Source organism: Podarcis pityusensis (genome assembly GCF_964106645.2).
Source record: "Podarcis pityusensis genome assembly, chromosome: 15".
Taxonomy (NCBI): domain Eukaryota; kingdom Metazoa; phylum Chordata; class Lepidosauria; order Squamata; family Lacertidae; genus Podarcis; species Podarcis pityusensis.
In genome coordinates, this window is record NC_138040.1 from 16,135,650 (window position 1) to 16,147,857 (window position 12,208).

The following is a 12,208-nucleotide window of genomic DNA, read 5'->3' on the forward strand; positions in this document are numbered from 1 at the left end:
CACCGCTTCACCCGCCCTGGGTGATAAGGCGCCTTTATTCAACTTGCTTGCTTTAGAGGCTTGGGTTCTCTTCAGAGCCTGGCTTCATAAGCAGCCATAAAAGGTAAAAGGTAAAAGGAACCCTGACCGTTAAGGGAACCAGCGTTTGTCCGCAGACAGCTTCCGGGTCATGTGGCCAGCATGACTAAGCCACTTCTGGTGAACCAAAGCAGTGCACAGAAATGCCATTTACCTTCCCGCCGGAGTGGTACCTATTTATCTACTTGCACTTGACGTGCTTTCGAACTGCTAGGTTGGCAGGAGCAGGGACTGAGCAACGGGAGCTCACCCCGTCGTGCAGTTTCGAATCGGCAACCTTCTGATCGGCAAGCCCTAGGCTCTGTGGTTTAGACCACAGCGCCACCCGCGTCCCATTAAGCAGCCATAGCACCACCCAAAGAATCTTGGGAATGGTGGTCCTGATGCTAAGGTTTCTCCGACGTGATTCCTAGCCCTCCTTCGCAGAACTGCAACTGGGAGGGTTCCATGGGAAGAAGGAATGACTATCCTGCCAGCTTAAGTCTGTAGCATGGCGCAGATGCGCCAGGCTAAATCATCTATGGCCTCCTTCCCCAAGCTGGTGCCCCTTGGAGGTTTTGGATGATAACTCCCACCATTGTATGGTTGTACTGGCTGAGGGCTGTAGTCCAAAGCTCCAAGGGCACCTGCAGGGGGATGTTTGGTCTGCTGGGTGGTAAGATTTTCTGGGCAAGTGATGGCCCAACAAAAGCTGCACCCATGTGGTTCTTGGGAAGCTGCCTTACCCTGCATCAAATCCCTGGTCCACCTGTCTCAGTATTATCCACACCGGCCGGACTGGCAGCATCCGTCTCAGGGTTTCAAATAGGGAGTCTGTTCTAGTCCTACCTGGATGCCATTGGGGATTGAGCCTGGGACCTTCTGCATGCCAAGCGGGTGTCCTGCCTCTGAACTGCAGCCCATTCCATCCCGTAGCTTGGCTTTAAGGGTTTGTCCACATGGGACCAAAATGTGGGCTGCACCTCCATGTCGTCTGGAACCTTTCCCGCTTTAAAGGCAGGGTTTCCCCCTGATTTAGACATTCCAAGGATTGAAAACCCCCTCCCTTAAAGGGGAAAAGATCCAGGATGGGGATGATGTCACTTGGACGCTCCTACTTAATGGGAAGACCAGCCAAGGCAAGTTTACAATTTGCTCTGGTGTGGACAAGCCCTATGTCTATTATTACCTAATGCTGGAAGATTGAGGACATATAAAAGGAAGGACTTATTCACACAGTGCATAGCTAAATGAGGCAACCTGCTTCTACAGGAGGCAGTGATGAGCACCACCTTGGATGGCTTTAGGAGAGGATCAGGCACATTCGTGGAAAAGAGGGCTATCAATGGCTACTAGCCTGGATGGCTCTGCCCTGCCTCCACATTGGAGGCAGCAGTGCTTCTGAAGACAAGCTATCAGCTCTACAATTCTGATTCTGTTCTATGAATTTCTTGCCCTCAATATTAGGCAGGGCTCACATGCTTCCTCCCTCTGCCAATAATTATTTTACAGCTAACGATATTGCTTGCTGAGTAGTGGGGGTGGGTGGGTGGGAAACGCTTTTATTAGCTCTTCTCCTCCTCCTATCAAACTAGGGCCACAGTGGCACAGCTATCTCCTTTTGGGACACTCTTCAGAAATGTGGCCTCTGAGGGTGTCAAGCTTGCCAGGGATTGGCTGCCCTCTTGTGATGGCTCCCGAGTGCTCGCCATGCGACTTGCCCCACCCTGCTGCAAACCTGCACCCGCTTCTCCCTCCCAGATGCTCCCACGAAACAGATCCAGGGCATGGAGACTGAGGGCTAGGCACAGGGATGTTTGCCGCAAGTCCCTTTTGGCCAGCTTGACGACCCAGGGGGCAACCAGGCTCTTAACCTTCCCTCTGGAATTCCCTTAGTGGCAAGCAGGTTGGCTTTTGACACCATAAATATCCAAGGCCCCTCACACAAGGCTGTTCACGGTAACTTTCCCTGCTGCTACCTTGCGGACTTGAGCTCCTGCTCAGGGGTACATCCAGCAGCGGTGGTAGGGCCTGGGGTGGGTTAAGAGGAGTTGGGGTGGGGTTCGGCTACAGTTCAGCAGCACAGATTCTTCTTTCTTTGCCTGCTGCTGCCCCCCCCCAATAACTCCCAGCCTAGAGGCTGGCCCTGGCAGCAAAGCCTCTCCTCCTCCTCACACAAAGTGGCTCCTTGTCTGGCCTTCCCAGCAGTGGGCTGTGGAGAATTTCATGGAACCAGCTCCATTTCCTGACGGAGTTTTATTACATTCCCAACAGAAATAAATAAATAGGAGAGAAACGCGGGGCATCTTGGAGCCTCCTGAGCAGAGCAAAACTTGGGGCTTGCTGCAGAGGCTGTTCTCAAGAAACAAGCCCAGTGTGACAGGGGCTGAGGGGCACCTCTGCATGGATAAGTGGGGCCGCTTCTGGCCAGACTCCCCTCCTGGGGCAGACCCAACCTACAACTGTGCCAGGGGACCGAGGAGGCTTCCAGCAAAATGGATGACTTAGTGGGCACCGCTCAGAATTGCTGCCCTAGTTTCAGCTAGGAGAGGAATGTCCACTCTGTTTCCACACTTCCAACATCTTGTGGCCCCCCCTTTCCTCAACCCCAAATGCAGGAATTTTTGTATTGTGGGGGCAGGGGGAGAAGGATGTAATGTACAGTTGTTGGGGACTCAACAATGGAGGTGCAGAAACCATAGCTGTTTTGCACTTGTGAGGACCTGTATACATTCTGCTGGCCTGGCAGATGCCTCCGGGGTGGAAGGTCTTCTCAAGGCCAGCCCACTGGCTGCCATACCTCTTCTCCCAAGATTGCCTTGTTGAGAGGGTTCTCCCACCATCCCTGGAAAGCAAGTGAGTTACTCTCAGTTAGAGGGAGTAACTACTAGTGTCACCTACCCAGGGTGGCAGTGGGGGTGGCGCAGCCCTTGTTGGGGGAGCTGCCCCAGCCATAGTGAAAACGTGGCAAGAGGGGAGGGGAGCGGGGAAGGAAAACCCTTACACTAGTATTTGACCGCTACACTGCTCAGTTTCACTTGCGATTTACAATGGACGTGATCCTGAATGCATCAATTGCATCTTGATTTGAGTTGTAGCGTGCTCTGTGTGGGGCTGTTCCTAAAAATCTCTTGGAGGCTTCAACTGGTGAAAAATTATGCTGCTAAAATCCTGACCTCTTTGCAGTATCAGCTGTGCTGCCTGCAAGTTCATTTGCAAGTGCAACTCAATGTGTTTATCAGCTTCAAAGGACCATCTCCTCCCATGTGAATCTGTGCATCCTTTAAGAGCAGCTGTGGTGGCCCTTTAGTGTGTTCTGTTGCTCTGTGTGGTTTGTGGCAACATGCAACACGGCTTCCTCAGCCGCAGAGCCCTGTCTGTGTTGCAGAAGTTATCAGGGCTCTTCAACCTCAGGTCCTTCTATGCTGTTGGCCTGCAACTCCCAGCATCTCGGCTCCTGACAGTGTTTGAAGGTTGCTCTCTTTAAAGGAAACTTTTCTTCTGTTGCCCTTTAATTTTATTAATTGCTAGCCCTGACTTCCCCCTGCTTTAGACTTGAATTGTGTTGGCATTAAATGAAGGAGGGTTGCTGTTAATTTTATTTTTGTGTTTGTTCTTACACTGGAAGTATCCTTTCGGAGGGAGAAAGGCCAGATACATTATTTGTATAAACAAACAAGCAAAACAACTGCATCAAAGCAGAGCTCTTTGCAAAACCAACAGCTACCTTAGATTAAGAGAAATATTGCTAAACCTGAGCTTCTAGCCACCCTAGAACAGATGCCAGGTCAGAACCCGTGTAATGGAGTGGAATAAGGACTTTGTAATGGGAGATGCTTGATGGGACAAAGTTTCAGCTTCTCCAGCATTCAGCAACTCACCTGCTCTCACTTCCCTGTATTCCCAGATCCCACCCTGAATAGCTGCTCTCCTGCAGCTAGAGCCAGGCTTTGAGAGAGTGGAAAGAAAGATGATAAGCACCACCAGTGTCAGCAGTTTCTTCTAAAGCACAGCAGAAGTCTGCAGAAGCAGTTGGATCCCCTTTCAGTGATAAAAGAGAATGAGAAGGAAAAGAGAACGGAATGAGCATACACCTGCCATGAACAAAGACAGATACTCCTTCCGAAAGAAGTGCACGGAGAAAGAGAATCACTGTCTCGAGCCAATGTGTGCTCACTGCACCTCAGCTTAATGCAGGAATGTAAAAAGGACCTGGCTGCTTGGATCAGGCCAAAGACCTACAAAGTCCAGTTCAGCATCATGTTTCCCACTGTGCCTCAAGAAGCTTATCATTGCTACCTTTTTGAAGGATCAAATTCCATAGTTTTAACTAGGCGCTGTGTGAAGTTTCGTTGGATGACCCCACGGTATTAAGAGATGATAGTACATATTATGAGAGAGGGAGAAAAGCCTATCTCTAGTCACTTTCCCATCTTTTTATACACATCTACCATGACCTGTTTTTTTCTAAACTAAGTAGCAGCAAATGTTTTAACCATTTCTCCTAGGATATTCAATCCAGATCTTATCTGGGAGGAAGAGGGAGTCTTCCCCTCCATCAGGATCTTTCTGTCCCTATCCCCACTTTGAAGTTTTCTACATCCAGATAAAGTTTGAGAGAGAAATGCTTTGCTCTTGCCACCACAAGCTACTTTAATGTCCATAAGAAGCTCTAGCTTTCTGGGCATCGGGTGGACCCTCCTGTTGCCACCTCAGTGGAAACACCTCAAAGTGACATCTCTTTACAAACATTGGGTGAAGAGCTACTCTCAAAGACCCCTTTATTATTTTATTTGACTTCCCTAAAAATGCAGAGGATCTTTTTCGCTTTAACCACCACCACTACCACCTGAATAATTTACCATGGCTGGACATGAGGGAATTTGCAGTGGAAAAACCTTCAGCTATGCTAAACCAAAATATTATTTACCATTTACTTGGTAATGCTGACCTCCGCCTTCTAAGGAAAAAAAATATTGATTTAACAGGACTCAGCAGTTTGGGGGTTCTGCCAGTGCCACCCAAATATAGCTCATGAAAAACAAATGGATCCTGTAATGGGGGGGGGGAGAGTGAAGAGGATGGGGGGAGAAACATACAGCATTCCTCCAACTCTGTTTTATCAAACTAGGTGGGGAGAGGCCTTTTTCATCCAGAGAAGAGGCGTGAGGCAGCTCAGATGCACCTGACCCTTTGTTTAAAGGCAAGAATTTGCTGCTCCCGTTCCCCATCATCTGAAACATCACTGCACTTGAGCAGGAAGGTGGGTGTAATTGCCTACAGACAGCGTGACCTGGAACTGCCAAGAACCTGGCTGGCTTCATGCCTTTCCTGGCCTTCTCCACTTTGCCCAGTTTGAGAACAACAGGATCCTGGAGAAAGAGGACCCTCTGCAGCTGCATTCTGAGTGGGGTTAAGAGCCAGGAATAGCCACACGCCCATGAGATTTTTAATGGCACAGGTTTTCATGGTCTAGAGCTTTGCCAAAACAAATTTGTTAGTCTTTAAGGTGACAGAAGACTCTTTTGTTTTTGCTGCAACAGACTAACGCAGCTACCCTTTTGGAAGAAGTCCACGAGATGGAGAGAAGCTTGACTGTTGCCATTGTGAGCTGTTTACTCTGGAGAAACCTTGCGAAAGTTCAAAGCTCCAAGCTGAGGTGTGCTGCCAGGATTGGCCATAAGCAAGCAGGATCCGATAGCAAAGTCTGCCTTGCTGTTGTTTGCAGGTAGGGGGAAAATGGAGTTGGGTTGGGTCAGAGTGGTTAGCAGAAGGGACCTTTTGAAGTAAGCATCCTTGAGGCATTAAACTGAAATGGAAAGGCTGCATGGACTGAACCATTCAGCCCTCCAGAAAGGATAAAGGGCCTACAAGTAGGAACTGGCCTTGCAGAGTTAACAAACTCAGCAGTTTGGAAGTGAGAGACACAAATTACATAGTGCAAGAGAGCGGACCTTCTACAGTATCTGATCCTCTCTATGGAGAGCACACTGGTTAGAAAAAGCAGGACTAAGACCACAGAAGCAGGAGAAGACTTGGTGACTTTATGTTTGCAGATCTTCTAGGTAAGTTTCAGGAAGACAACAGCCAGCAATGTGCCTCTTCCTCATGTCCACAAGTTTGTTTCTAATCCAGAGCATCAAAAGTTAGAATTGTGAAGCTCCTCATCTTTCCCCCCTCATTATGGCTATGGGGGGGGGGGATTATTGGTCTGCTCTGAATCCTCAGTCAGCTTCTTTGGATGTTCCCAAGTTCTAGTGTTATGATAGGGAGAAAAACTTTTACTCTCTATCCCCTTTCTGCATTCCATGCATACTTTTATACATTTCTATCATGTTGCCTCTTACTTGCCTTTTCTCTAAACTAAAAAGCCACAAAGACTGCAAACTTTCCTTGTAGGGGAATCCTTCCACCCCCTTGATCATTCCAGTTGTCCTTTCCCAACACTACAGTACCCTTTTAGAGGTGAGGCAGCCAAAACCGTAGACACTATTCCAAAGTGAGTGCACCACACGTTTTCTGTGACAGCATTATGATATCAGCAGTTTATTTTCCATTCCTTTGCTAACAATCCCTGGCACGCAATATGCCTTTTTTACAGCTGTCACATGATGGGTAACATCTTCACTGAGCTATTCGTGACTCCAAGGACTCGCTCCTGGTCAGACACCACCAGCTCCAGCAACTATGTCTATGATCACAGAATCTATGGAATTCTTCTGAAACTTTTAACAGCATGAATGCCAACATTTCTATGTCGTAATGGGTATTTTGATTCATTTAAAACTTTGCATTTTACAGCATACATTTGTGTACCATGGGTTTTGAGTATGTGGTGCAGCCTTTCCACTGAGCTGCAGGAGAAGAGGAGGAGGACTGCAGGGCCTCTCTATCAGTGCTGTGGAAAGACCAGCAACTTTTGGCACCTTCTTTTCTGGAAATCTTTTGGCTTTAGCTGCTCATTACCATAACTTTGTTAATTTAAAGAACCAGTGCCCAGATTTGGATTTTCCTCCTCCCTCCCCAACCCATTTTCCTTATGCGTCATGCTTTTTTAGACAATAAGCCTTGAGGCTAGAGACAGTGAGTGAGTATACATTGTGTGATAATGTGCATTCAAGGCTGCAGATAGGCATCTTTTCGGGATGCTGTACACACAATGCCATTCCCCATGTTGTCTCTGTTCCACTGTATTTGCCAATCCAAAGCACATTCTGCTGAAACGGTTTTAATCTGTTTTGTGCCGAGAATGCATTTCTCAAGCACTTCCTGCCTACATGTGCATTTGTGAATTATGCTTACAACTTCCACAAACTAAAAAGAATTCATCAGCCCTCTGCTGATGCACTTTAAATAAGCTTTCCAAGCTGAGTTCAGCCTCTCCTCTCTACCCTCTCGGGTAAATTTAAGGACCTCCGTTGTAAGGTCTTCTTAGATGAGGGACTTCAATTTTTTTCTTTTCAATTAGGGAATTGAAACCAGGATCTTTCATATGCACGCATATACTCCACCATGGAGCTTCACCCCACCTAATCCCCACAGATACTGCAAACAAGTCAGTTTCCCCATCTCTTTCTCTCTCTCTCTCTTGAACAATTTTTTAATGAGAAAAGGTTCCAGGACATTTGGTGTCACCTAAGTTTTGCTGATGCAGGGGAAAGCCTCCAACACCAACTAGATGAAGTAGGTGAGTAATTTTGGTGAAGCACACATGGGATTTCCTGGAGACATGCATGATCAGCAAGAGCGGAGGGGGGGGGGAATCTGTGCCCCCAAAGGGGGCTAAGTCAGCAACAGGAGCAGCAGCTACCTATTGTCCTGCTACTGCTGCTGCTACTCAAAAGAAGGATCCCCTCCGAGGAAGAACAAGGGAAGGCCTGAAGCTGGCAAAGGGAATAAAGACGCTGCGGTGTAAAGCTGCCTCAGGAGCCTCCCCTGAATCCCTGCTCGAAGAACACCTCATTCATCACTTTTAAACAGAAGTGGCTCACTTGCCGGAGATGGGGGCGGGAGGACAAAAGGAGCAACAATGGTTGGCGCTTGCAGCCAGGCAGCCAGCCGCAAACTGACACATCGGCCTACTGTTCCAGCTCACTGGGGAAGAAAGGAATTTCTGTATAAATCACACCAACCATCAGGTTTCTCACTTCCTGTCCACAGGACTTCCCGGCTCTCAGAACGCAACAGCATGAAGGGACTCTCTCTCTATATATATTGGAGGGGAATGGGAGAAGTTAATTTTTTAAAAAATATATATAAAGAGAGTCTCTTTCAGCTAATAATGAAGCGAACAGTATATTAAGAAGGAAAACATTCAGCATTAACCTTGGAGGGGAAAGACAGAAAACCTTTTCATAATGCCCTGGCCACAAAACAACAACTGCCAGTTAAATCAGCTCCGTTCCCCAGCCACTGCCAACATAAACTCAGGGGCAGCCATAGGAGAACATTTGAACCAACATCTTCCCCTCTTCTCACTCTCCCCCCCCCCTCCCCAACCAGGAAATAAAAAATAATAACAACTCAGGAAGGCTGAAGGTGCCAGCCATAGGCTTCAGAGCAGCACTTCTGCTGGCGCCACAGAGCAAGCAGACTCTGCTTTGAGCTCCAGACATGGCAGTGGAACCATAAAGAGGAGGTTGCCCTGCTCCGCACTTTTTAATTCGCCTTTGCTACAGCCTGTCAGTCAGGCAGGATGAGAAGTCCTTGCTGTGAAAAGGCACCCATGCAATTCTGCTCAGGGGGTGGGGGTGGGGAACAGTAAGCGTGGAAGATGGATTTGAAAGATCCATTCAGCAGAATGACACCTCAATGCGGGGACTCTGGTTTTGGGTGAGGAAAGAACTCTTTCCCTCCCCGTGTTAAATTGGGCCACTGACGTATTCTGTTTAATCCCTTCCCCTGTATGGTTCAACTTGGCTCAGAATGAATAATTTCCAGAGTGTGAGCGTGTGTTACTCTGTTGCAGCAGAAACAAAGCATCTTAAAGACTAACCCTTAGAATTTTAGGGATAATTTTTATTATTATTATGGTATAAGCTTCCCTGGATGACAGGCTACCTTGCAAACACATGAAATGTTACCCCGCCACAAAATGTAGTGGTGGTCTTGATGGCCGTTGGTGCTTCTGAAACTGAATCAGACAAATTCATGGAAGAGGAGGAAGACGAGATCTAGTAAATAAGTTGTACTTAACATTTACACAGACAGCACCTTCCAATCCTCAAAGTTCTCACAGGCATCTAGTTTTAATCCTCACAACCACCCTTTAAAGTTAGGAATAAACATCCCCCATACTGCGGATGGAGGAAAGAGAGGCAGGGCAGACTGCCATGCAAGTCTGTTAATGGCCATAAGTCACACTGGCTAAAGGACACACACACACACCAGTTGCTGAGGTGCACCTTTTATCCACTGCTTGTGGACTGGATGGCCTGATACACAGGGCTTCCTCTTAGATGCTAGATAGCGAAGAAAGTTAACAGGACTGTAGGAGTTACCAGCTTGTAAGCAGGGTGGCTGATCTCTGATAAGTCCTGCCATAGGGTGGAGGCAGGGATGCTAGGCTGCCAACTTGTTTTTTAATGCAGCATCAATAGTGACACAGTACAGGGCAGAGAGTATAAAATAAAGAGGCAGCCAAGTGAGAGGGAAATGGAAATTGTGCATGAATGCAGTGACGTATTTTGGTTTTATTTATTTATTTTCCATTTACTTCCAACAATTTGTATGCTGTTTAATGACAGCTATTTCTATGTGTTGCACAAGAGACCCAACACAATAAAGGCTAGAAAGCAGTTAAAACTGTAAAATCAGAATTCAATTTAAAAGTCTGCTGGAGTTTTTAAAAGAAGAATCCAGTAAGCACCAGAAGTTCAACATGGTGTGTGTGTGTGGAGGGGGGCCTATGTGACCTCAAGTGGTCTGAGGACTTAAAGAACTAAGACAAGACCTTTCAAAAATAAAAGGAGGCAAGTTCTGAGTTCGATATATTGCAGCAAGAGGAGAACACATCACTGAGGTGCTCTGGGAGATTATTACAAGCAGAAAGGGGGAAATGGACAGAGTTATTTAAGACAACCTTGAACCTTTGTAGTGCTGACAGTGGTGGAGTTAGATGAGAAAAGCTCGTAGGTTGTGTGTGTGTTTGGCTCAGATAGGGGAAGAGAGGTCTTTTGGCCTCTTTTTAGCCCTGAGGAGGAGCAGGAAGTGAGGTCCTTGGTGGAGCTACAAAACCACCCAGACCTCAAATTCTACATGGTGCAAAATGAAAGTGCGGTGCCTCAAAATAAAGTATACCATTAACTAATCAACCTGAAGCAGGAAAACCAAGGTAGACATATTCAGTTATGCCAAATCTGCACAATTCATTCCAATTAAGGGAGTTTTGACCAATATGCCCTGAAAAAAATGGGTGCCTGGATTTGAGTACAGAGAACCTGACTGAAATGAAGCAGGTGGGGGAAAGAGATAAAACTGATAGCTAAGGCAAGTTATCAAAGGATCTGCCGCCACCTGCTGGTTTATACAGTTCTTCAGAGCCACAGGATGGCTGCAACCCACTCGCCACCACAGCAGGAGGAGGGATCTGTTCGCTCAGCTTGCACACACAGTGATACATGCAAGGAAGGTATATTATTCCTAGTAAAGTGCAGGAATGTAACATTGTCACAAAAAAAGCACCTGACATAGTGAGTTATTTAGCAGGGATTTGAATACAATGCCCAAACAGTAAATTCACAATCAAGTAATCCAAATTCTGCACCAAGGAAACAGAACATCAATCTTAAAATAAGCTTCTTTTCTGCGGTGAAGAGAGGGTGTTCTATTGCCCTCCATTTCGCCTGAGTGAGCCAGGCATATCCTCCAAACAAGTTCTCAAATCCACAGACACGATAGATAGGTTTTGTCTGGTAGGACATCGGTCGGAGCATCAACATTAAGAATCATATACAGAAATGCGATGATGATGCCTTGCTAGGCAGCAACACCCAAATTGGTTGCACTACCAAGGCAAATGGGGAACAGTGGCTTCCATCTACAGACACTCATCATCCACAATGAATGGACACCAGCCATGCTGACATTTTCAGCTCAGAAATGAGTTTTATTTTCTACAACTAGGAAAACAACATTTCTAACAGTCTTCTCAGATAAGCAAAAACCATGGCCGCCTACTTTCACCAGCCTGAGTCCAGGGCAATGAGGGAAGTTAAGGAAAACTGATTTGTATCCAAACAGAGTAATCTGTTACCTGTGTTTGGCTAACAGGAGAAAGGAATTCCTTCAAAACAATGAGAGAATGCTGAGCAAATACCTTCTTTTCAAAAGAAGTCTCTTAGTAGACTTAACAGTAGAATGCCACTAGCAAAGTGTACATACAAATTGTGCTTTTATATATTAAACAACCATATAAACTTCTCAGCTCCAAGTACTCAGAATGAGGAAGGTCTTTTCCATATGGATTTTCAAAAACAAGAAGGCAGTTGTTGGCTGTACTGAAGTGGGATCCCTTCCCATTATAGAAAAGTTTCTTCCTTCTGCATAGATGGATTCTGAAATGACCAGCATATCATGACTCAAAAAAACCCATGCATTTCAGTTTGTCAGGACATGGTCGCTTTTAAAAAATGACAGCAATTATAACACAGTGACCTATACTGATAGTGAGCTATCAAGGGCCCAAGCCCTTGTATCATTGAAATGTAATGGCTAGAATGGTCAGAAATCTTAAAACAGGTACTAATTTTGAGATAGGAAACCAAGGAAACCAAATCTACACCTAATACATACCACAAAGGGCCACTGTTAACACATTTTCCTTTGCTCAGTAGAGTCCACCGTTTTCAGCTCCCTGTATTTCCACTCCTCTCTTTCAATAGCTTCCATATTAGTATGGACCGACCTACATACAGTGGTGCCCCGCAAGACGAATGCCTCGCAAGACGGAAAACCCGCTAGACGAAAGGGTTTTCCGTTTTTGAGTTGCTTCGCAGGACGAATTTCCCTATGGGCTTGCTTCGCAAGACGAAAATGTCTTGCGAGTCTAGAGATTTTTTTTTCGCTTTCCCCCCCCTTTATCTAATCTGCTAAGCCTTTAATAGCCTTTAATAGCCTTTTAGCAGCTAATCCCCTAAGCCTTTAAGCCTTT

At 46.4% G+C, this 12,208-nt stretch overlaps 1 protein-coding gene across 3 annotated transcripts in view; it reads right to left on the bottom strand.

Annotated features, from left to right (window-relative positions):
• The window catches only part of FKBP6 (FKBP prolyl isomerase family member 6 (inactive)), a 30,836-nt gene that overhangs the window by 8,729 nt on the left and 9,899 nt on the right, over window positions 1-12,208 (bottom strand). The window contains exon 9 of one of the 3 annotated variants that reach the window (XM_080984098.1): window positions 9,122-9,190. The exons of 1 other annotated variant lie outside the window; for it this stretch is intronic. In XM_080984098.1, coding sequence (XP_080840224.1) covers window positions 9,137-9,190 — 54 coding nt within the window. In that variant the 3' untranslated portion in view covers window positions 9,122-9,136. Of the gene's footprint in view, window positions 1-9,121; window positions 9,191-11,138; window positions 11,613-12,208 lie in introns of those variants that run through there. One more of the 3 variants, XM_080984099.1, reaches the window with a different exon arrangement.